Genomic DNA, 27,220 nt, shown 5'->3' with positions numbered 1-27,220 from the left:
AGACAGATCTCTGGTATCATCTTAAGTGTTTCACAGTACCCCATTCATAGCCACGCCATAGTTTAGCGAGTCCCTTGTATCTCTGGCTGTTTGCCATCTCTTTTGGTGTGGTTTATAAGACCTTCATACCCCTCAAGTCACAACTATGTGTTCTTCCACTGCACACACGAATCTCAACAAAGCAGTCCGCTGGGGTCTAGGACGCAGGCCCATGGCAGAGTACAGCACACTACTGATTCTTAGTCTAGTGGGCATACTTCTACAAAGCCCGAAGAGATGCTCATTTTGATATCTAAGTTTTCCCTTTCTCCAGTCTCCAGCCCATGGAACTAGGTAGTCTCATTTCTACACACAGCCTTTGCGGTCAAATGTCATTCCTTCCGCTTAAAAATCCACTGAAAATTCAGCTGATTTTCATTCATGGCCAATACATGATGCCATGGTTTCCTTTTTTTTTTTTTTTTAAGATCTATTTATTTGTTATATATTATATATACAGTTTTCTACCTGCATGTACGCCTACATGCAAGAAGAAGACACCAGATCTCATTACAGATGGTTGAGAGCGACCATGTGGTTGCTGAGAATTGAACTCAGGTCCCTTTGAAGAGCAGCCAGTGCTCTTAACCTCTGAGCCATCTCTTCAGCCCAATGCTATGGTTTCTTAGGTGTCTAATACTGTTGGGGGTTGGCTTGGTGCTATGTACTCTAATGCTGATTCCTGCTCTCCCCCAAGATCTGGTTGCAGCAGAAATGAGTATATCCTCATATACATTGGCCTTTGTTGTGTAAACTTTGCTCTATGTAACTCAACGTTAATTGGTTAATAAAGTTGCTGACACCTGTGACTGGGCAGAAGAGAAGTAGGTGGAGCTTGGGTTCCCGGGCTTGGGGTGAGATGAGGACCATTAAGCAGGAGAGAAGAGCAGGCTGGAAAGGAGCTCGCCACTGAGCAGGGTGGACTAGGCGCATGTGGCCAATGGGAAGTGTGCCCTGAGGACAGACAGATGGAGCAGAAGCTGTCTGGGAGTCATCAGATTGGCAAGGGACCAGCATTTATATGGGTTTTAAGGGTAGTAAAATTAGAATAGCTCAGAACCTGCCCAGCACAGAGCCTACAGCTTAATAACAAATCATAGTCTCTCTGTGCCAATCACTGAAGAACTGGCTGGTTAAAGAAAACTGCCACCCCTACATCAAAAACTCAAGTCACAGCACATGCTGGCGCTTTCTCAGAAAACTGGGAATAAGGCTGTCTCAAGACCCAGCTACTCCACTCCCTGGAATATACCCAGAAGATGCTCTACCACAGATCAAGGACATTTGCTCAACTATGTTCATAGCAGTTTTATCCATAATAGCCAGATTCTGGAAACAACATTGATGTCCCTCAGTAGAAGAATAGATAAAGAAACTATGGTGCATTTTCACTATGGAATACTATTCAGCTGTTAAAAACAAGGAAATCTTGAAACGTGCAGGCAAATGGTTGGAACTAGAAATGATCATCCTGAATGCGTTAACCCAGAGCCAGAAAGGTACACATGGTATATACTCATTTTAATTGGATACTAGCCCAACATGGATGTCCCCTGAAAGTCTTCACTCAGTGGGACAGATGCTGGGACTTGCTACTGAGACTCTAGGTGAGACAGGTATGGGAGAATGGGGAGACAGAAGGACTCAAAGGGTCCTGGATCCCTACAAGAAGACCATCAAGGCCGGCGGATCTGGACCCAGAGGAGTCTGCACAAACTACTGTACCAACCACGGACAACGCATGCAGTAAATCTAGACCCCCTATTGAGATCTAGCAAATGGACAGTACATTCTCCACAGCTGTGTCGAAAGGGAGGGAACTCTAGTGCACCCTATTTGACCACTTCCCCTTGGTGGGGAGGCCTGGTGGCACTCAGAGGAAGGATAAGCAGGCTATCTGGATGAGACCTGACAGACTGTGATCATAAGGTTGGGGAGGAGGTCCCCTTCTGTCACAGACCTAGGAGAAAAGAATAGAGTGAAAGAGGGAGGGAAGGAAGAATGGGAAGATACAAGTGAAGGGATAACAATTGAGATGTAATCTCAATAGATTACTTAAATAAATAGAAAAAGAAAACTGCCGCCATATTAATTTCCTTCATACATTTTTATTATTAACCATTTTATAATCAATGCCCCACATTGATGTTGTAGTGTTGTTATTAGACTCTTGTGCATTGTTAAGTAGTAAAAGCTCATCAGAGCCACCATGGTCTCTTAAAAAACAAACAAACAAAAAAACAGACACATACAGACAACAGACAAGGCACAGACAGTTGGAGAAATGGCTCAGACGTTATAAACATATCCTACTGATCCAGAGGACCCAAGTTCATCTCCCAGAACCCTTGCAAGGTGACTCACAGCCTCAGGGCATACAATGACCTCCAAGGGCATCTGCATACACATGGCACATGCTCACTCACAGACACTCAAAAACACATATAATTAAAATAAATAATTAAGTAATAAATAAATAAAGCAGCCGGGGGTGGGGGCACATGCCTGTAATCGCAGCACTCGGGAGGCAGAAGCAGGTGGATTGATGTGAGTTCGAGGCCAGCCTGGTCTACAAGGTGAGTCCAGTACAGCCAAGGCTACACAGAGAAACTCTGTCTCAAAAAACCAAAAATAAAATAAGAGATAAATAAATAAATATTAAAAAAATAAAGCTTTGAAAACAATGTAGATATAAAATGGTATAGAAAATGCCTCCTCTAATACCTCTCTAAGTCTTAAGTCACCTCCCATCCCTGGGACACAGATCCTTCTTGCAGACAACCTCAGTGGGATTCTGGGAGGCACGTCCATTCCTAGTGCTCCAAGGGCCTCTCCCTTGGAACCTGGAGACTCTAGACAGCTTTAGCCCTGACTCTACTAGCCACCCAGAAGAGCAATGGCCGAGACTCTTCCTGAGCCAGAATGAAGGCTAAGCACACCATGGATCAACTCCTGGAAGCTGCTGCCCTCAGCCTCACCCCCGCCAGGCAGAGAGACCATCAGGCAGTAAGTCACTGACAGAAGACTGAAAACATCTGCCTGCTGTTAGTCTCTAGGTGTATATGCAGCGACCCTTGTTTGATGGGAGGAACATGTGCCCCACCTAAGCATAAGTTCCTGGAGACTCTCTTCCTTTTTGATAAGGGCCAGACCCAGAGCTAACGCTCCATCTCCTGCTTGGGGACATTCTGTTCATAGACAGCCATGACTGTACCAGATGCCACGGTGTCCAGTGTGTGGATCTTCTGGTGGGCCCTGGGACCTCAGAGCCAATCCATGCCTTGGCTGCCAGTTTGCTTAGTGCCTGCCTTTCTCTCGAAGCGGGCTGCTGCAGCGGGAGGAAGTGGTGCCTCCAGCTGAATGCCTTCCATGGGGCAAGCCTTCTGGAAATGTACAAGGCAGTGTCTACGTGGAAGAGTGAGGCAGTACGGGTGCTGACCCTTTTTAGGGATACTGAGAAAAAAACTAGAGTTTGGGATTTTTGCAAAGTGTGTCTGGTTTTGAGGGAGGAAGACGGAAGAACCTGGAAGCTGTCACAAACAGCCTGAGGAGAGACGTGGAGGGATGGGGGCCCTTTGACCTCGTGTATATGGCTGAACATAACCCCTAGGTTACTCCTGAGACCACTGCCCTGGCTGGTACCAGTTTCTATTCCACCGCGTTCTACAGTACACGAGCCCACACCCAAGGAGTCTGCAGCCCTTCGTCTGGATGTTTGCGGGCAACCCACTGCTGACTGAAGATGTCCGAGCCACAGCAGCCATCTTTGAGGCGGACACTCTGACCTTCAGGATGCCAAGCAGCAGAATCCTCCAGAATGCGGTGCAAGCATAGAGCAACACCCTAGGGTGAAGAGCAAGGCGCTGCAGCCCTGACACCAGAGGAAGCACAGTCCTTGCAAGCCTAAGTCAGGACCAGAGCCACACTGGTGCCCGGAGCCTGGGCCCCCTGCAAAAGAATTGCATTTCCCCCTGCCAGAGGACTTGAAGTATTTTTCTCAGAACTCACTTCCTCTTTACAAATGAATCATGTAATGAAAAGGGAGGTTTTCCTAGAACCAGGGCAGCTTTCCTCCTATGCCTTTTCCCTCTGCAGAGTTTTTCTTCCCTTTGCTTGCTTTTGCCTCTGTGCAGCTCACGGTGGGGGTGAGAGGTACTCGCTGTTACTAATAAGATCAAGAAGGGACACCCTGCAGTGTGTCCCCAAGTGTCTAGGTTCCTGTTGTGAAGTTTAAAATATACTATAGGATAGAAGGATCCAGAGGGTCCTAGGAATCTACAAGAAAAACATCATGATGGGCAGATCTGGGCCCAGGGGTTCTGCTCAAACTACTGCACCAACGAAGGACAGTACATGCAGTAAACATCGAACCCCTACCCAGATCTAGCCAATGGACAAGGACATTCTCCACAGTTGAGTGAAGAGGGGGAACTGACTCTGACATGAACTCTGGTGCCCCATATTTGACCACTTGCCCTTGGTGGGGAGGCCTGGTGGCACTCAGAGAAAGCATAAGCAGGCTACCAGGATGAGACTTGATACCCTATGATCATATAGTCAGGAAGGAGGTCCCCCTCAGTCACAGACATAGGGGAAGGGAATAGGGGGAAAGCAGGAGAGAGGGAGGAATGGGAGGATACAAGTGATGGCATAACAATTTAAATGTAATCTGAATAAATTAATTAAATAAAAATTCAAAAAATAAAGAGAATTATTTTGTTTGTGTTGTTGTTGTTGTTGTTGTTGTTGTTGTTGTTGAAGACAGGGTAGCCCTGGGTGTTCTGGAACTTACCCTATATACTTGGGTGGCCTCAAACTCAGAGATCTGCCTGCCTCTAGCTCCCAAGTAATGGGAATAAAGGCATCTGCTACTACCCCCTAAAAGAAAGAAAGAAAAAAAAAGAAAGAAAGAAAATAGCTCTTGCCAAGATGACTCTCAAGGATCTGTCTGTCTCTGGATATGGGGATCAATGTGAACTAGGCAAGGACACAGGAAATGCATGCATATTATATATATTTGGTTTTATGCTTGTCAACAAGGATAAAACCCATAGTTCTTTCTTCATATGAAAAACTATTTACCACTTAGTGAGAACAAATGAACACCAATGGAGGAGGGTGTTTTATTTTGTTGCCTTTTACATCAGATATGTGGTGTTTCTTGATCAAAGCAGAAATTTTAAAAGCCAATTTGAGGAAGGCATGGTTGTGTAAGCCTGTAATCCCAGCACTCAGGACACTGAGGCAGGTGAATCATGAGTTTGATGTCTGCCTATTTAGCCTACACAGCAAGCAGAACTCCTGTCTTCAAAAACAAATAAATAAATAAATAAATAAATAAATAAATAATAGAAGGTTGTGTTTCTTTCCTGATGCTGCTGCCCTTTAATACAGCTCCTCGTGTTGTGGTGACCCCTGACTATAAAATTATATTCATTGCTACTTCACAGCTATAATTTTGCTACTGTTATGAACTGTAATGTAAATATTTCTGGAGAGGGAGGCTTGCCAAAAGGGTCAAGGCCCACAGACTGAGAACCACTGCCCTTAGAGGAAGTGGGGCTGCAGAGAAGGCACTCGCTCCAAAAGCCACTTTGGAGATTCTCTACGACTTGAAAATGTTCCGAATCCACAGCCATGCCTCAAAGCCCCACATAATAAACATTTTCAGTTACACAGCTGGAGAGATGATGGAGCAGCTGAAAGCACTGTCCGCTCTTCCAGGGGATCCGGTTTGATTCCCAGCACCCACATGGAGGGACTCAACCATCTGTGTCTCCAGTTCCAAAGGATCCATTGTCCTCTTCTGACTTCCACGGGCACTGCCCACATGATGCACGTATTAAACACACAGGCAAAACACTCACACACATAAAATAAAAATAAATAAATCTTTACAGACTTTACCAGTCTATCGCTACGCATAGCTGATTACAATCAGCTGGCCTATATTGACACCCAAAGTTAAGTCAACAGTCATAAAAGTCACACATCCACACATCATCTGCTGCTGTCGCTGCCTCCAGATGCAACGGTGACAATTGCAAATCGGCATCCTTTCAGGAAGCTTGCTCCGAAGGAAGTTTGTCTTCAGTAATCAGAACTTTTCTCTCTCTGCAGAGGCCAAGTCTTAAGGTACTGGATTCCACATCAAACAGTGGCTTCGCTGAAAGCAAGTGTGAATAGAGTGGGCAGGGGAAAGCAAGGAGAGGCTGCTCTCCAAACAAACCCACAAACAGCTCATTCAGGGCCTGGCTGGGCCTGGCAGCCACTCTGGACCACACAAGAGAAGTAAATATTTTGAGTCACAGCCCTGAAGTCACCACTGTCATTGTCACTATGCTGGGAACCCCAGGTTTTCAGACTGAGTTGCTACTCTTCAAAAGGAAACAAAACACAGACCAGGGATGCTGGGACTGGAAAAAAATGCACTTTGTTAGTTGGGTGGTTGTTTTTGGTTTGTTTTTGTTTTTGTTTTTGTTTTGTGGGGTTTTTTTTTTTGGTTTGGTGTTTTGGGTTTTTGTTGTTATTGTTTTGTTTTGTTGTTTTTAACCTCAAACACCACTTCACCTCAAGATTGCAAAGATTTCTTATCCATAATTACAAAATGTGTTGGATGACTGGTTCATATTACCTAAATAAGCTACGGAGAAGGACTGTGCATAGAGGCACACCTTTAAACGCAGCACTCGGGAGGCAGAGGCAGCCAGTCTGGTCTACAAACCAAGTTCCAGGACAGCCAGGGCAACACAGTGAAACTCTGTCTCCAAAACAATAAATAAATACAATGAATATAATCATGAGGCAAAATCACTAGAGACTTGAAAATTACACACCTATTTTTTTTTTCAAGTTTCCAAAATTTGCTATTTGCACCTCACCAAACTCCCATGAGGAAACACTTAAGGATAGAAGCCATGACAGAACTAAACATAGGTAACATCAGGCTGAGTTTACCGTAAAGCTAAGTGTTTGGTCTCTTCTTTTTATGGCTGAAGGACAACTTTTAGAACAAGATTACGCCATTCTTTTAAAAAAGAGAAACACTAAAATGTTAAGAAGAAATGAGAGTGTAAATCTTTATTTTGAAGTTAAATGTAGTTTTGGTCATTTATTTTTCCATTCTTTACCATGGCTTCTATGAATGAGGAGATGATTTAGGTCCCTAGAGAATCTGGTGGGGCTTTTTTTTTTTTTACTTTTGTTGTTATTAGGTTTTTTGATATTTTTATTTTTTTATTTTTTTGCTAAAATAAATTATTAAAACAATGTCATCCCACATTAATTCTTGAACAAACCAGTTCATAAACCTCCTTAAGCAGGTTTTGAACTTCAAACTCAGATATTACTAAAAAAATCAGTTAAGTTGAAAGAAAAGTCTCACAATAGAACTTAATACTTATGTGAAAATTCAGACGTCAGAGGAAGAGATCTCTTTGATAATTCATCAAATCCTCTGTCTAAACGCTAGGAATGTTTCCAGTAAATGGGACACAAGGCCTTTGCTGTCCGTGGTGGAGAAGCACAGATGTCAGAGCAATGTGGCCGTGACTGTCGAGCACCACAGTTGATCTGCCTCTCGCGTGCCCCTCCCTCGTGCTCTGTGTGTGTCCCTCCCCAAACCACAAGCTGTTGCTAATTCCCACAGAACTCTCTGGAAACATCATTTACCTACGACGGCTATCCTCTAAAGATAAAAAAGAGGCAGCAGAGTGCATCCGGAAGGAACAGGCTGACGCTCATTTGCTGAGTACCACCATTGTCTATTTATAGCTGCTCAGACTCTCCCCCTCCCCCCCCCTTCATCCCCGAGGAGGCTCTGCAGGAACACAGCACAAAGCACAGGCCTGTGAGAGGGCACTGTTCTCTCAGCGCTGGACTGTTTCCTTCTAGTGCTGGGGAGGAAGTGATCTGAAAGCTTCAAACAGTTTCAAACAAAATCTCTTTACTGGAGATTTAAAAAGAAAATAAATAAATAAATAAATAAATAAATAGAATCAACCCCCGGTCTTGAAAGAATGGGCATGAGGTGGATCACACTGGGAGAAGAAGGCTTTTTTTTTTAATTAATTTTTTTTTACTTTATTAATTTATTCTTGTTACATCTCAATGGTTATCCCATCCCTTGTATCCTCCCATTCTTCCCTCCCTCTCATTTTCCCCTTATTCCCCTCCCCTATGACTGTTCCTGAGGGGGATTACCTCCCCCTCTATATGCTCATAGGGTATCAAGTCTCTTCTTGGTAACCTGCTGTCCTTCCTCTGAGTGCCACCAGGTCTCCCCATCCAGGGGACATGGTCAAAGGTGAGGCACCAGAGTATGTGAGAAAGTCATATCCCACTCTCCACTCTACTGTGAAGAGTGTTCTGTCCATTGTCTAGATCTGGGTAGGGGTTTAAAGTTTACCGCCTGTATTAGAAGAAGGCTTTAAAGGGATCATGTGAAACTGACTTGTCATAGGCTGCAGCTGTTAAATAAAACACTACTAAACATGTTAGTTAATCATTAATAAAAGAACTGGATCCAATCATTTATTCCTGAGGTGCTTGTCAGATCTTCAGTCACACAACTTTGTGAACCAGAGGATGATTGATTGATTCCATCAGGAGATATGTGTTCATTAAAGAGAAATATTTGGTCTAAATTCTTGTTGTAACAGAAAAAAAAAAGATTAATTATGTTTCATTTGTTTCAAGTTTGTAATATATAAGTCTACTGTGGGTTTACAATTTAAACATACATGCCTGAGAGACAGAAAAACTCACCAAATGGAGGAAGCTAAACTTTCAGGAAGCTGTTTTAGAGTCTACCCAAGTGCTTTACTTCCAACAAGCTGGAAAGTGTAGGCCACAAAGGCCGTTTTCACATTTGTTATTTAAAGCAAAGCCTAGAAATGTGCAGGGAAATAACTCCACAGCACTCTTCTGGGTGAGAGCCTGCAAGGCCAGGCTTGTCCGCTGCCTGCGGCCGAAACCTTCCAGAAACAAGCTAGAGTGTTGTAGCAGCAAGACCCGCGCAGGACGGAAAAAGAGGGCTTCTACATCTGGCACTCTCTAGGACGAAGATAGAACTTTCTTCTTCCTGCTTTTAAGGGACATCATTTACAAGCTTGCAGTCAAGCCTGTGTTTCCTAGGAGAGAGACATATGTGTCTTCCTTCCCCACAGCAGATCAGTGACTGATGTGTCCGGAAGGGAGATGGAGGGGCAGGCATGTGTCACATATGCAGTAGGATGGATGGATGTACACACCCATGCTCATGTACGCAGAAGCCAGGAAACCGGTGTCCTCCCTCCTTCCCCACCCTCTCTGCCTTGTTCCTTTGAGACTGGGTCTCTCACTGCACCTGGAGCTAGGCTGGCAGGCAGCACGCCCCGGGCACCCTCCTGTCTCTGCCCACCACAGAGCTGGCAGAAGAAGCACCTGAGGGCCACTTCCAGCTGGAAAGATTGATGGATGGATTGATTGATTGATTGATTTAAAACTGGGCAGTAATTGATTTGTTAGTAACATCTGCTTCCTTGGAAAAGGAAAACATGTGGCAATGAGAGGGTTTTTCCCAAGTCACAATAACATAGCTTAAAATGTAAACGAAGACATAACTCACTTAACAGCCACAGTTCTCTACTTCTTTTCTTTCTAATAACTCCCTTTTCATTATTATTGTTCTTTACCCAGCTTTAGCACGGGGCTGTAATAAATGGGCCGTTCTTCCCCTACATGGTGCTGTGCTGTCTCTAAAGTGAATTCATAGATATGAATCCTTTGATACACATGACAACGTCGCTTTCTCCTACAAACCGGGAAACTGATACTAGCAAATGTGAATTGCGCTCCCGGGGTCACCCAGTAAGGATCAGAGGCTGAACCCCAGTCCTCAAAGTCAAGTTTGCATTCCAAACTTCTAAGTCAAGTTTGCAGCTGCCATCAGAAAAAGAACCAGAGAAGAAGCAAAGCCTATTTATATAAGCACAGCTCTTGCTGGAAGCAGCTTTTAGCACAACCAATATCAAGTTTTATAACATGTAAAGAGACTCTGGCCAATAGAATGTCACCACTCTATGACAGATGGGTATCCTACTTCCCAGACGAATATGGAAAATCGTGTGACGTAAAAGACTCGGCAGTTGTGGCCAGACACAGAACCCTGAACTGCTTGGGTGTGTATCCAAGAGGAAGGGACAGTCATCGGTAGAGTCAGCCAGCATGGAAGCCTGTGGACACAGCTGGCTGGCCTTAGTCACAAGCCCTGGTTTCCCGCTCCTGGCTGCGCACTTGGCGCAGTGAGAGCCATCTTAGATATGTAACTTCTAGGACTGACTGTAATAGACCTGTGCAGTTTACAGGCATCTAGGGCTGAAGGGGGAGCTCACTGGTCGCGTTCTCCACACACAGGCTCTTTAGTTCAATGGCCAGCAATAAAAATTTTAAAAAAAGAAAGAAACTAGGGTTGAGATAACTTATGACACCAGCAGTTGGAAACTAATATTGACTTGAACACAAAACAGGAGTAACAGACTCCATTGGCCTACTATATGGATAGCCTCCACACTCATCTCTATCCATATGTACGCCTGCAGTGTTTTGGTTGCACGGGTGTATATGTGCCATGTGTATGCCTCATACCCACAGATCAGACTGCAGTTACAGATGGTTGTGAGCCACCATGTGGGTGCTGATAAACAACCCCCAGACTTCTACACGGACAAGTGCTCGTCACTGCTGAACCATCTCCCCGGCCTCGCCCTAAGCTTTTAACAAATATATAAGAATATACCAACAGAAATGTATAAAGGAGCCTGAACATTTTATTCCAGTGATGTAAATACAAAATTTGAACTATCTCTCATCTTCATTAGGCTAACCTAACTTTTTTTTTTACTGCCACCCACCTTCATTGACATTGAAATCTGTTCCAAAATCCTGTCATCAGTAACACAATATAATTTTTCCACTACATTTTAGATGAAAATGTGTTGATGTTTTTTCTAAGTCATCTAAATCTATTTGAATACTCAAGATGATTTCTCAGCTACTTTTTTTTTTTTCATCGCACCAAACCTGGGATACACTGCTGATAAGAGGAGTGATGGTCTGAAGTGGTCAATGAGTCATGCATCACGGAGAAACCACAAAAATCACCACTGTTGAGAGTTCTTTCTTCCCAAAAGAGATATAAGCTTACCTTAACAGATTTTCCCAGAATGTTTACAGATTAACCAATACAATAGAGATGCACAGAATTGCTACAGCAAAACACACACAAATCATTGACATAGGTAAGTCTCCCTGTGGACATGGGGTGATAATGCTACTAAGATGCTACTTCTTAAAGATGGTTAATTTACTTTTATTTATGCAAATGTTTTGTCTGCACACATGTATGTATACCATGTGCATGACTGGGTGTTAGGAATGGTTCTAAAATGCCAACTAGGTCCTGGGAACTGAACCCTGGTCCTCTGCAAGAGCCGCAAGTGCTCTTGAACACTGAGCCATCTCTCCAGCTACATTTAATGCTGCTACATTAAAACAAAAACAAGTCAAGAAAAAGGAACAAACGGGCCAGGTATGGTGCCACAAGACTTTAACCACTGCTCTCAGAAGGTAGAGGCAGGCAGAGATCTGCGAGTTCAAAGCCAGCCTTAGCTTTATAACAAGCTCCAAGCTAGTCAAGGACACATAGTGAGATCCTGCCTCCAAAACAAAACAATCAGCCAACTGGCATAAGTTAAGAGCATGAGTCAAGGGTTACCTGTTGAGTCGAACTCAATGGGCTGACACCGGCGGCTCGAAGAACAGTCACATTTGAGGACTTGCCCGCCTTCAACTATCCCAGGCTGGGTTGTATTTGCTTTCGGGGCTCCCACCAGGAGAAACATCCTGCTAAAACACAAAAGGGCAAGTGACATTTCAAGTGACACAAAGCATAAGATTTACCATAGTATGGTTTATGATCAAACATTCTTTTAATATTATCGACAAATACTTTTAAAAACTATTCTCGGATGGCATAATTTCCTCATAACAAGATAATTTCTGTTGCATTTACTTAAAAATGTACATTATCAATGCTGTACATCTTAATATTTTAGATTTTTTTAAATTTTATGTTATGCGTGTTTTGCCTGTGCATACGTCTGTGCACAACATTCATACCTGGTACCTAAGGAGTTCAAAAGAAGGGGGTATATTGGATGCCTTGGAACTGAAGTAAAAGACGATTGTGAACAGCTTGTGGATGCTGGGAATTGAACCTGGGTCCACAAAAAGAACAACCAGTGCTCCTAAACAGTGGGTCATCTCTCCAGCCCCAAACTGTACATGTTAAATGCATACAGTATCTTGGGCCAGTGAGATAGTAAAGGTGCTTGCTGTCAAATCTGAAACCGAGCTCAATTCCCAGAAGCTATATAAGATAGAAGAAAACTGACTCCTTAAAGTTGCCCTCTGACCTCCATGCATGTTTGCCATGTCCACATGCCTGCAAACACGCACACACAATGTACTTTTTCCCCTAAGTCATTCCCACCCACCTTTTGGGGGCAAAATCTCAGCATATAGCTGACATGGAATTTCGGAGATCACCCCATCCCTGCCTCCAGTTACTAAGATTAAAAGCATGCACAAGAAGACACCTGAACTACTTTTTTTTCCTATTCATTCAAAAATAATGTGGAGGCTTGAAGATATTTGCTACATCAGTCTCAGTTCTGGCACTAAGGACGCCTGCTCTAGACTAGACACTGCCCTCTCCACAAGAACGCAAGAAAACAGAGCACCGAACATTACTATGACGGACACAGACAACTGGGTAAGAGAACAGTTCTTAGAAATGAGGCCAGGCCTTCCTTAGATAGCAGCATATTCACCTTCAGGGAAAGGAGAGGAAAGGGTTCTCTCCAGGAAGGTGTCACAGGAGAACAGAAGGGAGACCTTGCGGAGATAAAGAACTCAGGGAAATGATCTCTGAAGATCGCACAGTGAGTTGAGAGAGGCTGGCTTAGAAGAGAGTGTTTGCTGTGGGGGAGGGGGTAAGAAGGGAGGTGAAGGGGGGGGAGGGAGGTAAAGAGGTGGGGGAGGGAGGTAAAGGGGGAGGTGAAGGGGTGGGGGAGGGAGGTAAAGAGGTGGGGGAGGGAGGTGAAGGGGGAGGTGAAGGGGTGGGGGAGGGAGGTAAAGAGGTGGGGGAGGGAGGTAAAGGGGGAGGTGAAGGAGTGGGGGAGGGAGGTAAAGGGGGAGGTGAAGGAGTGGGGGAGGGAGGTGAAGGAGTGGGGGAGGGAAGTGAAGGGGGAGGTGAAGGAGTGAGGGAGGGAGGTGAAGGAGTGGGGGAGGGAGGTAAAGGGGTGGGGGAGGGAGGTAAGGGGGGAGGTGTAGGAGTAGGGGAGGGAGGTAAAGAGGTGGGGGAGGGAGGTGAAGGGGGAGGTGAAGGGGTGGGGGAGGGAGGTAAAGAGGTGGGGGAGGGAGGTAAAGGGGGAGGTGAAGGAGTGGGGGAGGGAGGTAAAGGGGGAGGTGAAGGAGTGGGGGAGGGAGGTGAAGGAGTGGGGGAGGGAGGTAAAGGGGTGGGGGAGGGAGGTAAGGGGGGAGGTGTAGGAGTAGGGGAGGGAGGTGAAGGGGTGGGGGAGGGAGGTGAAGGAGTGGGGGAGGGAGGTAAAGGGGTGGGGGAGGGAGGTAAAGAGGTGGGGGAGGGAGGTAAAGGGGGAGGTGAAGGAGTGGGGGAGGGAGGTAAAGGGGTGGGGGAGGGAGGTAAAGAGGTGGGGGAGGGAGGTAAAGGGGGAGGTGAAGGAGTGGGGGAGGGAGGTGAAAGAGTGGGGGAGGGAGGTAAAGGGGTGAGGGAGGGAGGTGAAGGGGTGGGGGAGGGAGGTGAAGGGGGAGGTGAAGGGGTGGGGGAGGGAGGTGAAGAGGTGGGGGAGGGAGGTAAAGAGGTGGGGGAGGGAGGTAAAGGGGGAGGTGAAGGGGTGGGGGAGGGAGGTAAAGAGGTGGGGGAGGGAGGTGAAGGGGGAGGTGAAGGGGTGGGGGAGGGAGGTAAAGAGGTGGGGGAGGGAGGTAAAGGGGGAGGTGAAGGAGTGGGGGAGGGAAGTGAAGGGGTGGGGGAGGGAGGTGAAGGAGTGGGGGAGGGAGGTGAAGGGGGAGGTGAAGGAGTGGGGGAGGGAGGTGAAGGAGTGGGGGAGGGAGGTGAAGGGGTTGGGGGAGGGAGACAAAGGGGTGGGGGCGGGAGACGAAGGGGTGGGGGAGGGAGGTAAGGGGGGAGGTGAAGGGGTGGGGGAGGGAGGTAAAGAGGTGGGGGAGGGAGGTGAAGGGGTTGGGGGAGGGAGACAAAGGGGTGGGGGCGGGAGACGAAGGGGTGGGGGAGGGAGGTAAGGGGGGAGGTGAAGGGGTGGGGGAGGGAGGTAAAGAGGTGGGGGAGGGAGGTAAAGGAGTGGGGGAGGGAGGTGAAGGAGTGGGGGAGGGAGGTGAAAGAGTGGGGGAGGGAGGTAAAGAGGTGGGGGAGGGAGGTAAAGGGGGAGGTGAAGGGGTGGGGGAGGGAGGTAAAGAGGTGGGGGAGGGAGGTGAAGGGGGAGGTGAAGGGGTGGGGGAGGGAGGTAAAGAGGTGGGGGAGGGAGGTGAAGGGGGAGGTGAAGGGGTGGGGGAGGGAGGTGAAAGAGTGGGGGAGGGAGGTAAAGAGGTGGGGGAGGGAGGTGAAGGGGGAGGTGAAGGGGTGGGGGAGGGAGGTGAAGGGGTGGGGGAGGGAGACAAAGGGGTGGGGGAGGGAGGTAAGGGGGGGGTGAAGGGGTAGGGGAAAGGGAGATGAAGGGTTAGGACATAAAGATCCTGGATAGGAAGAGAACTTAATTCTCTGAGGCAGAAGAGACAAGGGCTATGGCTAAGCAGGAGACAGCAGGTTGGGAGTGGTGCAAATTAGTCCAGGAGCCAGGCAAAAGCTAAGTTATGAAGTATCTTTCAGTCATAATAAAATCATCAGTTTTGTCGCGATTGCATTTTTCCACTTTTTTTTCTGTTTTTACATATGCATTTATATTATCACACATGAAATACAACACACAACATACAGCAAGAAGAACCATGAGACAACCGGGAATTATATAAATGTTACAATCATAGTGATTTGGCTATTTGTATTTGGCAATCTTGAAGAAAACAGCTTTCCTATTTTGGTGCATCTAAAATTCTGGATGTAAATCTGTATCTACCATATCTCATCTCTATCACTTTAATACATCTCTCTAAACCTAAGAACATCTTACTCCCTAAACAACTAAGCTTGATTATATAAATAAACTATCTGGTCTTCAGCACCATCAGAGACTTGAGAAGGAATAAAACTTAATTACCTGAGTAGACAGGAAGTACAGGTCAGCAGCTTCCAAAAATGAAAAAAACAACAGAGACAGTTTGCTGCCTGAACAGTCACCCAAAACTCTATAATGTTGAGGTATTGTACCCATAAAACTCAATTATAACACAGGATTTACTTCCAATACTTTGAAAGTGCTATTGCAGGCTGCTTAGGATAATTAAGTAATTGTTAGTATATCAAATCAAGGTCATGTCAATCATTCATCTATTTTTATCATAAGATTATACATCCTAGGTCTAACAGATAGATATGATTCTATAGATATATAAGGTAAAACAGTTAGATAAGGTCTTCAAAAGCCTCAGAGACCTACAGAAAATGGCATTTAAAGACAGGTTAACTTCTGACAACACCCAGCCTACCTCAAAGAAGATGATGAGCATCAGCATCAGATGCATTTAAAACCTTAGGAAAGGTGACGTTCCTGCCATTGGAGAATTAAAGAAAAAGACAAAATGGAACAAAGAAAGCAAGCTGGGGGGGGGCGGGGGGGGAACTGACCTCTGATGGCCAAAGAAGATGGAGAAGGAGAAGAGAGAGACCTCACAAACATCAAGAGTCAACTGAGCAGAGAGAGGTAGCACCAGATGGTCAGCGTAGGAATGGGGAAGGCAGGGAAACACCAGCCAACTCCCCCCTAGTCTAAGATGTCAGCCAGACAAGCAGGGAGAGGGAAGGCCGACCCCAGAAAAACATGCACTCAGTTCTCAGCCTGTGCTACTCCTATGCCTGCAGGACACCTAGTTAAGTCCAACACCAAGAGGAGATCTGTGCCCAGGAGGAGTTCAGAGAGAGACAGCCAACAGGAAAGGAAGAAAGAGGGGGGGGGCATCATAAAAGAAACTCTCCACCTTACTGACAGACTTAATTTAGAGGTACCAAAAAGGGCCTGCTGTGAGGCGGCACTAAATAGAGTATGTCATCACCACCATCTCATTTAGCTAAACAAGTCGCTTAAGTTCTGGCAAGTCAGAGTCACAAAATTATAATTACGAACCAACATACATCTTAAATATGAAATGTACTTATCATAATTTTAAAAAATCAGTTCCAGCCTCCCTTAATCTGCGTGGTAGCACCTCACCTAAATCAAGCAGAAGGCTGCCGGAGGACGGCGAGGGAACACGTGCCCTTTACTCTGACACTTATCTTGAACCCCACACATTCAAAATGCAATGACACTCCAAATCAGGCCATGCCCTGTTCAATAAATCTTGATGAAATCATATTTAACAGCAGTAAGACACCAGTGCTGCCTCTCTCTCTCTCTCATCATAGCAAAATGATTCTGAGTAAGAAATCAGCTTTGTTTTCACACAGCAAGAATCTTTCACAAGGGGAAAAAAAAGAAAAAGAAAAGGTTGAGTGTGAAATTTAAGGACCTACAAGATAAAGCTATTCCCTGTCATTGCAATCCCCTGGGCTCTTTCAGAGCATGCTGGTTAACATATGCAAATTAGAACATGCAGTTTTTGCTGTATACAAATTCACAAAGGCAAATCTAGCTGTCAATATATAAGTCACATGTGTGTGTGTTTTGCTCTCAATTAGATCAGAAATGTGGTTTGGATATGCAGCTGACACAGCCCTCAACACACATCACTGGAGGCTGAGGCTGGATCTCTAGTACCACAGAGTCAGGCAGCCCATTTGATAGAGGGCTTTACCTAGTCTGCAAGAACAAAGAAACAAAAAACGAAAAGCTCTAAATTCAATCCCTAGTACCACCTAAAACTAGGTGTGACGGCACATGCCTATAATCACATCAGAAGTTCATAGTCATCCTTGGCTACATATAGTGCTACATGCCAAGTTCGGAGCCAGCCTGAGCTACAGGAAACCCTCTCTCAAAACATTTTTAACTGAGACGGGAGATACCATAAATATCCATTTTTATCTAAAAATTTTCCTGTGTACTCTGAGAAAAAGGATAAGTCAGGCAATTGTGCTGCTTTTCTTTTTTTTTTTTTTCTGGGGGGAGGGGGTTCTAATAAAACTTTATTTACACAGATAAGCAGTGGGCATATGTGGTCCATGGACTGTGATTTTTCCAATCCGTGGTTTCATCAATGGGGAACTGGGACAAGAGCTCAGAAGAGAGGTGAATACGGTGGTTTGAATGAGAAAAGCCCCTCATAGGCTCGGGTATTTTAACACTCAGACCCCAGTCAGTGGTGAAATTTGAGGCAGTTATGGAAACGTTAGTAGATGTGGACTTGGTGAAGGAAGTACATCGAGGGGACGGGACTTGCGAGTTAACAGCTTCACCCCGTTGCGGTTCACTCTCTCTCCTCTGTGTTTGCGGTTGAAACTGTGACCTCTCAGCTTTTTACTCCACCTACGGCCATGCCTCCTCCGCCATGTGAGACGGTATCTCTAGAACTGTAAGCCCAAATAAACTCTCCCTTTTCTGAGTTGTTTCTGGCCTTGGTGTTTTAACACAGCAACAGAGAAGTAATAACAGAGAGGAAGGCTCTGTGGGATGTGGGGAGAGGGGGACCCCAGAATCTCTCCCTCCATGTGATGCTGTGACGTCTACAACACACCCCTCCCCTCACCTTCCACAGTGTCCTTGGTTCCCTCCGCTCCACTCCGCCCTTCTCTCTGACCACCTGAAGGCTGAAATGAAAGCTTTGGGATGAGGAGAAGGAGATGGCTGAGTCACAAGGTCGTCAATGATCTGGTTAGTTGGGACTATCTATCCGCTGCTCTGTTGTTGTGGTAGTGGTGGTGGTGGTGGTTTTGGTTTTGGTTTAGGTTTTTGTTTTTGTTTTTTATCCCCATACAGGGTTTCTCTATGTAGCCTTGGTTGTCCTGGACTTACTTTGTAGACCAGACTGGCCTCGAACTCACAGAGATCTGCTTGCTTCTGCCTCCCCGAGTGCTGGGATCGCAGGCGTGTGTGCTGGGATTACAGTGTTCTGTGCACTGCTTTTTTTTTAAATTAATTTATTCAGATTAAATCTCAATTGTTATCCCCTCACTTGTATCTTCCTGTTCCTCCCTCCCTCCCTCCCTCTTTCACCTTTTTCCCCTCCCCTAGGTCTGTGACAGAAGGCGACCTCCTCCCCCACCATATGGTCACAGCCTATCAAGTCTCATCCTGGTAGCCTGCTTACCCTTCCTCTGAGTGCCACCAGGCCTCCTCACGAAGGGGAAGTGGTCAAATATGGGGTCCCAAGTTCATGTCAGAGTCAGTCCCCACTCTCCATACAACAGTGAAGAATGTCCTGTCCCTTGGCTAGATCTGAGTAGGGGTTCAATGTTTACTGCATGTATTGTCCCTCAGTCAAAGAATGGATAAAGAAACTGTGGTACATTTACACTATGGAATACTACTCTGCTATTAAAAACAAGAAAATCCTGAAATGTATGGGCAAATGGATGGAACTAGAAATGATCATCCTGAGTGAGGTAACCCAGAAGCAGAAAGACTCACATGGTATATACTCATTTATAATTGGACACTAGCCCCAAAGGCATGTCCAATTAAAGTCTTCACTTACCAGGAGGTCAGGATAGATGCAGGGACTTCCTATTGGGACTCTAGGTGAGGGAAATATGGGAGAATGGGGAAATAGAAGGATCCAGAGGGTCCTAGAAACCCACAAGAAAAACATCATGATGGACAAATCTGAACCCAGGGGGGTCTGCTCACCCTACTGCACTGTGTACTGCTTTTTAAAGACCTCTGTACCTGGAAAGTGACATGGGTCCTTCCTGTAGAGTTCCTTTTTTTAAAAGATTTATTTGTTTGTTTGTTTATTATGTATTCAGTGCTCTGGATGCATGTACCCCTGCAGGCCAGAAGAGGGCATCAGATCACATTACAGATGGTTGTGAGCCACCTTGTGGTTGCTGGGAATTGAACTCAGGGCCTCTGGAGGAGTGGTCAGTGCCCTTAACCTCTGAGCCATCTCTCCAGTCCCCTGCGGAATTCTTAAGGTGGCTGTCAGTCAGAGCAGCTGGTTCCCAGATCTGCCTTGACGCCCACAAGCAGCTCACTTCTAGATTGCCATTTGCGTGCTTCCTTTCAGAGCCTGCTATAATTTTTGTCGAAACTACTCATTACTTGCAAAGAAGTGCTTATTTGAATGTGGGGCTCTACTTCACCTTTCTGCCTGGGCAGGCAACAGCACATTCATGAGCTAGAGGTCTCTGTCTTATACTAACCACACTTCAATAAGTCATTTCCAAAGCACTCCAACGCTTGGGTCACAGAATCATACTTTCCTAAACATCCAATTATTTAAATTATTTTTAAAATAATTCCTGTATGTAAAGCTTCTATTTAGTTTTGAACTTCAGATATTTTCTTGACTTGGCAACTGTAAAACACTCCTTAGTTATTTGGGGGCGGCCTCTGGCGAAAGCAGAAGAAAGGGCACAGTAGGAGAGGGCACTGGATAAAAATGTCACTCTTGGCAGCCCACAGCGTGAGTGCTCGGGAGAAGCCCAGAAGCTGCCCGAGAGCCAGGCTTGCATCAGGCTGTGTGCACACTACAGGCAGGAAAGGATGGCAGTTAGAAAAGCTAATGCTGCTGCTCAGCCTGGCCTCCCTACTCATCCCCGCGTGTGCAGTCTTGCCCACAGTGTGAGTGCTCCGGAGGAGCCCGCATGCGCATGTGCAGTCTCGCCCACTGGTACAAGGCTTAGAAACAGGAGAATAGTAAAGAAGGAACATGTGAGGACTGTCAGGATCTAAATCCCAAGTTAATGATTTTAAGAAAGAAAGAAAGAACGAAAGAAAGAAACGTTAAAGAAAAGAAGCAGCAAGCAGGTAGAGAGACTCGCTGCCGATCCTGACTATCTGAGTTCTGTCCCCAGGACCCACATGGTAGAAAGACAGCACTCTCATAATTTATCCTCTGACCTAGAGGACATGTGCACCATGGTGGCGGCATGTGCTCATACTTACAACACATGCACACACGCACGTGTACACACACACACACACACACACACACACACACACACAATAAATAAATAAATAGATAGATAAATAAATAGAATGCAATCAAATTAAGATTAAAAAAAAAAAAAGGATGAGCCAGGCAGTGGTAGTAAATGCCTTTAATCCCAGCACTTGGGAAGCAGAGGGAAACAGATTTTTATAAATTCGAGGCCAGCCTCATCTACAGAGTGAGTTCCAGGACAGCCAAGGCTACACAGAGAAACCCTGTCTGGAAAAACCAGAGACAGAGAGAGAGAGACAGAGACAGAGACAGAGACAGAGACAGAGACAGAGACAGAGACAGACAGAGAGAGGAAGAAGGAGGAGGAGGAGAAATGACATGGAAATTTGGAGAAAGTAAAGAATCTTCAAAAAGAGTTATATATTCAAAAAATCCCATTTTTGTGGAGGACATAAAGTGGTAAAAAGATGCTAAGAAAACTAAGGAAGCCGGATGGTGGTGACGCAACCTTTAATCCCAGCACTTGGCAGACAGAGGCGGGAAGATCTTTGAGTTCCAAGCCAGCCTGGCCTACAGAGTGAGTTCTAGGAAAGCCAGGACTTCACAGAGGAAAAAAGAAAGAAAGAAAAAGAAAAAAGAGGAGGAGGAAAAAATAAGCACTACAAAAAGCTCTTTGTGCTAACACACACACACACACACACACACACACACACGCCTATCAATGAAACACTTTCTAAAAAGCAAGCAGCGTTGCTTAAAAGTCAGTAAAACTGCTGATTGTCTATAGCAGCTCCACTAGGGTAAAAGAACTGACAGACAAGCTGTGTGCAGTGTACTCAGCAGCAGCACCCAGTGCAAACAGGAGGGGACAACTCACAAACAAGGCAGGTCAGCGGGAGAAGCCACTGGAAATCTCTGTTCTTGCTTCTTGGGAACAGAGCAGAGGTACAGCATTCTGTCGTTACTTAAAAGAAAGTCTTTCCCAGTTGTCCAGTAGATAAATGAAAACTAAAAATGTCTGGAAGCTTTGAAATAATACGAGATGACACCATTAGCATTCAAAACAGCAGTTGGTATAATTAATAAGCTATTTCCTAATGAAATAGACAGTGAATTTAAAATCTGATTTTAAAGGAGCTTTCTTCCCTCGGTGTTCTCAAAGGGCCATTAATGCTCAAGTAATTAACTCAAACGAAAGAAGGAAAAGCAAAGGGCAGGAAAGCTGGCTCACATCCTTTGCTAGCAAAGTAGACAGGTGGGGAGCCAGGTCAAGGTTGCATGGGGCTGGTGAGACCTCACTGAAAAACATGTAAAATTTGAAGCTAAGCAACATAAGAGCCAACGTGCCTTCCATTTTCTCCTCATAGACTCCATCTCACTCCAAAAAAATGTTTGCCCAGGAACATAACCAAGAGACACATCTTCACTAGTGCTTTGAGATAACTCAGTTTATTTCCACTAATGCCCCCTTAGGACTCCAGAAATGAGAGTGCTATTCATATGTTGTCAAGAAGTAGGAGGGTGATGAGATGCAGCTGGAAAAGAAAGAGAAAGGGGAGGGAGAGAAGGAGGGAGGGAGAGAAAAAGAGAGAGGGAGGGAGGGAGAAGGAGAGGGAGGGAGAGACAGAGAGAGACAGAGAGAAGAGTGGAAGTCAAAAGATGGGAAGGAAACCTGAGTTAGGGAGGGGGAGGGATAGGAAGGGAAAGAAGTGACAATGACAAGAGCTTCGGACACTGCACTGCGGTGAGGATGGCCTCCAGATGCACTTCCTACCCAGCGCAGTGCAGGAAGGGTAGTGGCTTCACAGAATGGAAGCCTGGCTACCAAGCAGGGCAGCTGGCCAAACAATGACAAGTCCATTTTCAAACTTTCCAAATGAACTAAGTTATTTGGCTGCTTTCCGTGCTGACCTTTCCAAGATAAAGCATGTTTCATATACGTAGCTGACACTAGGGTGATGGATAGGCCCTCCCCAAAAGGAAATGCTGAAAAATAAATACTGCTTGTGTTCATAAAAAGAAATGTGTATAAAATAGTTGGGGTATGATTCAAGTTCCAGATTTGTTCAATCACACAAACAAAAGCTTCAAGTCAACAAGCGTGTAAAGTCAAATGGAAGCAGTAACTACCAAATTTCACACATTTTCTCTAGAACTCACAGAAATATGCCTGCCTCTGCCTTCCTGCGCTGGAAAGAAAGATATCCACCATCACATCTGCTCAATAAATCAAATTTTTCCCCCAAGAGAGGGTTTCTCTGTGTATCCTTGGCTGTGTGGACTCGATTTGTAGACCAGGCTGGCCTCGAACTCATAGAGATCCACCTGCGTCTGCCTCCCTGAGCTGGGATTACAAGCGTGGACCATAGTGCCCAGCTTAATGATCTTAATCAAAAGTAACAGACCTAAGATTTGCTTTCCAAATAAGAAAAACTGTGGCTTAAGCATATGTATCATTTACGATGGAAAAAAAGAAACCAACACAGTCCTAGTCACATTCACATTTATGAAAATATATGCTAAAGTCTTGTTTGAAGGCGGCAGTATGTTTACAGGTCTCACTCTGCAGCCAAAGCTAGACAGCCGGGAACTCACTACATAGCCCAGGCTGGCCTCAAACTCGTGACAATCTTCTCCCGCCTCAGGCACCTGAGTACTGGGATTTCAGGTAAGTATCACTGCTTGTGGACATTTTCTAAAGTACTGTGACAATGAGCGCAACACTGAAATCTTAAAAAGCAGAAACCTCAGGAGGCCTTAATCTAGGTTTGGATTTTTCTTTGCCAATGGAACTACTGTTGAAAGAATTTAGCAACAGAATATCAAGATTTAAAAAAAACAAAACAAAACAAAACAATGTTTCAGAAATATAAAACCAGTAGAAACTTATAAGGCATTTTGCAGATTTAAGAGCCAAATGATAAGCGGAATAATTAAAGAGGCTCTCAGCAGCTCAGACCCAAGGTCAAGTAAGAAGCAGAGAGAGAGAGAGGCGAGGAAACGTTACCAGGGAAGGCTGGAGGCCCTTCTGCCTGGTGACTAAGCGGTGACTAATCTCAGAGGAGTGTAGTAGGAGAGACAAAGTAAAATAGAGAATGAGAGGGAGGGATGTGAAATCATCTCCAGGGCAACAGAGAAGAAGAGGGCTCCATTAATAGACACGGAGGTGAGGCTGACATCTCTTGATGCAAATGCAATTCAGTTTTAGACAAAATGAGTTGACTTGGCTAATCCAGGTTAAGTCATCCGCAAGCTATTGCAATATTGTTTCTAATGGAGAAAAAAAAAGAACTTGAAACTAGGGCATTTTTCTGCATTTGGAGACATGGCCTCATCACCCAGGCAGGCCTGGAACTTAGTACATAGCTGGGGCAAGCCTTGAACTCCTGATGCTCCTGCCTCCGCCTCTGGAGTGCTAAGATGACAGGTGTGCACCACAACGCCCAGCATCATCTTCCCGGTTCTGCTTAGCACTTCTTCTTAATTAATATCGATGCATTCATCCTCACAACAATATGGAGATAATATTATCACTCATAATCTTCTATTATAAGAAAAAGGAGGCATGAAACCATTTCACAATATTTAGATCCCTGAAGTTGCAATAGTTTGAAATCACTGCTACTCCATTCACTAAATCAGTACTTTTTTACATGGGGGGGGGGGGGAGCCCTCTTCCATTAAAAAACACTTGAGTGTATAGTTTTCCTTTAAAAGTTTATGATGACATTAAATAACAATATATGTAACTGAAAACAAAACAGCTTGCTGAATTTAGGCTTGCCTTTAACAAGATTAAGCATAGTTTTACTTGGTTGGGATTTGTTGGGGATGGTGGTGGTTCAAGACAGGGTTTCTCTGCCTTCTGAGTGGTAATATTAAAGGAGTCTGTCACCGCTGCCCAGCATTTTGTTTGTTTATTTGTTTAAGATTAAGCATAGTTTTGTAATAATCTTCATTTAATCTGAAAAGGTCAATAAGTATAAACCTTTGCTTAGGTGTGTTGGGGCGGGGGTGGGGGGGATGGGCGGCTCAAAGTTGCTTTCTGTTTTTTAAGTTAGGCTGGTCTCTTGGTACCAAAGTTGCTGGTGACTATTTCAAAACATGATACGCAATCTCTCAATTCCACAATATCTTACTATTAAGACCCATGCATGAGTTCACGTAAACACGAAGTCATGTAAATGTGTGAGCTTATAGCATATTCATATGGCCATATGTTTTCCAAAGATTTACAATAGTAAATACCACCAACAGCTCAGGACTTCTGTTTTCCATGGAGGGAAAAAAATCAAAAGCTTGTCAGCTTCCTCTGTTCCTACCATATATTGGATACTAAACCTTTGCCATAGAAAACAGAAGCAAACAACAACAATATCAATAACAATAAACAGTTAATGGCGTTTGTCAAACACTCCATCCACTCTGAAGTATTTAAGTGCTAGTTCCTAATTCATGTAAGGCAGAGAATATATATATTTTTAGTCAGAAAATTCTGCATAATTAAATCTAAAGGGTGCAGCCTCTGAGCAAGTAGAGTACCCATGACATAAGAAGCATACGCTTAAAAATACCTGGAAAAGAGAGAGTTTTAAGTGGTGAAGTAATAAAGTGATTAGATGGAAGAGATGTGGGTATAGCTCAGAGAGAGGTGCGGCAGAGACCCAGGAGACCCGCCCCCAATGTCAATCACATCAACTCAGAGTGGTTAAAGTTGTTTGCAGTTGGTGCTTCTATCATTTTTGGAGAATGTGAGCTCAGGTCTCTCAGAAAGCATTGACGTGAGAAGAAAGCCTTGGGCTATGTAAACAAAGGCTACATGAACAATTGCACCCAAGCTACCTGTTGCTTTAAAGACTGGTACCAAGGATGAGGCTCTGCAGTATTCAAGAAAATGGTGACAAGATTCCTGAAGACTGCTCAAACAACCACAGACAAATACTTGGGTCACCTTCAAATGAAGCATACATCAGAAAAATTAATTAATTAATTAATAAGGTCCTATCCAAGTACTGACCATCAATTTCATGCTGTGCCCCTCCCCCAAATGGATATCTTGGGAGGAAATTATAGTAAGAAAAATGTGTTGTTACCATTTGTAAGCACTGAGAAATAACCAAAGGAACGGTTTCTTTCAAAAACAGTTATTATATATCATAAAACATCAATTAAATCTAACACTAACACGCAACGGTAGGAATGATGCCAGCAGCCCCGTGTGGTTGGCGCACACCTGTAATCCCAGCTCTCTGAGAGGCAGAAGTTCAAGTCCAGCCTGGCCTACAAATTGAGTCCAAGACAGCCAAGACTACACAGAGAAACCCTATCTCGAAGAAGGAAAAAAAGAAGAAAGAAAGAAAAGAAAAGAAAAAAAGAATGATGCCAGCGTTGGGTAAAAGACAACTTTTAATCCAAAAATAACAATAGCTGTTACAAGTCCTCAGGGATGTTGCAACCAACACGGGACGTGGGTAATTTGAAAGCCCTTGTGAACTGCTGGATTCTTCAGTACTGAAATGACCTGCAGCGAGTGAAAAATCAGCAAACACCCTCGTTCTTTCTGAACAATGATCTAAAATAGTGGACTAGAAAAAGGAGCAGATGACGCATTCCATTCATCTGGTCGACCTCAACTACTCAAAGGTCTCACAGTCCTTGACAATTTAGTCAATTTAGTCATCGGAGTGCCTAGAAATGGGGCGGGGGCGGGGGGGAGGATATGACTAAGGAAGGTAAGGGCTAGTTTTGGAGAGCAAACGGTCCTGGAGAAAAAGAAATTTTGGGACCAAGAGAAACAAGTCACGGAACGGCAGAGACCGCCAAAAGTCCCTCAGGACCAGCCGGTTCTGATTTCTTACTTTTCCAGGATGTTTAGCAGTGCTGCTTTGAAGCTCTCTCCCACTATCCCCAGCCAATCAGGAAAAAAAGGTGGGGATGGGATGAAAGTGGACGGTGAATGCTAGGTTAGGTCAGCCCCACAAATTTTTCATCCACGCAGGACCTGAGCCAGCCGCGGGATGGAGTAGATAGGCTGGTTTATTTAGGGCGGGAGGACCCTGGAGCCAAAGGCCGGGTGCGGATCGGCTGGGTGGGGGCGCGCCGTGCGGGGGAGGGGGCTCCTGGGGACTCCAGCGCGGCCACTTACGAGGACTTGCTGGGCACGAAGAAGTCCACGGCGAACCCGAAGTAACTTCCCTCGGGGCCGGCGTACTCGGCGGGGCTTTCGACGTCCAGGTTGAAGGCGCTGGCGAGGGGCAGCAGGAGGCCGGGTAGCAGCAGCAGGACGCCTCTGGGGCGAGGGCGTAGCAGCAGCGGCCTGGGAGCAGCCATCGCTGGGGAGCGCGCGCGCGCGCGGGGCGCGGAGCCCAAAAGGCTTACAAGCCTCGTCCCCGGTGCACGGTGGCCGCGGCCCGCCGCCTGAGCGCGCCCCGAGTGCTGTGCAGTGCTGTGCGCTTGCGGTCAAGGGCGGCCGGGCGTCAGGGAGGCGGGAGGCTGAGCTAGGTGGCTACCCCGGAGGCGCGGGGCGCGGGGCGCGGGGCGCGACGCGGGACTCGGGCTCAGCCGCTGGCTCCCGCGGTGGCCGGCGCTGAGAACTGGCGGGGCGAGTGCGGTACCTCTGAGCTGGGAGCTGGCCCGGCTGGGGGAGGAGGCCCGGGAGGAGGAGGAGCCGGCAAGGCCGGGACGCCCGCTGAAAGAGGAAGTCGCGCGCACGGTGGCCTCCCACCGGAGAAGGCCGAGCGCACTTCCGTGCGCGCAGACAGAGGGTCCTCGGAGGCCGCCCTGGGACCGTACCCAGATCCAAAGGACCTGGGAGCCCACCCCCACCCCATCCACGAAACCCTGCAAGGAGGGGAGGGAGATGGTGACACTTAAAAGAAGGAGGCCCAGGCACACCTCGGTCCCGGGTTCC

General features: G+C 45.8%; 1 protein-coding gene across 2 annotated transcripts in view; it reads right to left on the bottom strand.

Annotated features, from left to right (window-relative positions):
- The window catches only part of ITGAV (integrin subunit alpha V), an 84,406-nt gene extending 57,426 nt beyond the window's left edge, over nucleotides 1-26,980 (bottom strand). Inside the window, exons 1-2 of one of the 2 annotated variants that reach the window (XM_084800185.1) lie at nucleotides 26,456-26,980; nucleotides 11,795-11,925 (exon numbers count right to left, since the gene is read on the bottom strand). In XM_084800185.1, the coding sequence (XP_084656311.1) occupies nucleotides 11,795-11,925; nucleotides 26,456-26,640 (316 nt within the window). In that variant the 5' untranslated portion in view covers nucleotides 26,641-26,980. The remainder of the gene's footprint in view (nucleotides 1-11,794; nucleotides 11,926-26,455) is intronic. The other variant, XM_084800186.1, reaches the window with a different exon arrangement.
- Nucleotides 26,981-27,220: the final 240 nt, after the last annotated feature.

The sequence above is a fragment of the Acomys minous genome (assembly GCF_964271855.1).
Source record: "Acomys minous genome assembly, chromosome: 10".
Classification (NCBI taxonomy): Eukaryota; Metazoa; Chordata; class Mammalia; order Rodentia; family Muridae; genus Acomys; species Acomys minous.
This window is presented reverse-complemented; position numbering and strand designations above follow the sequence as displayed.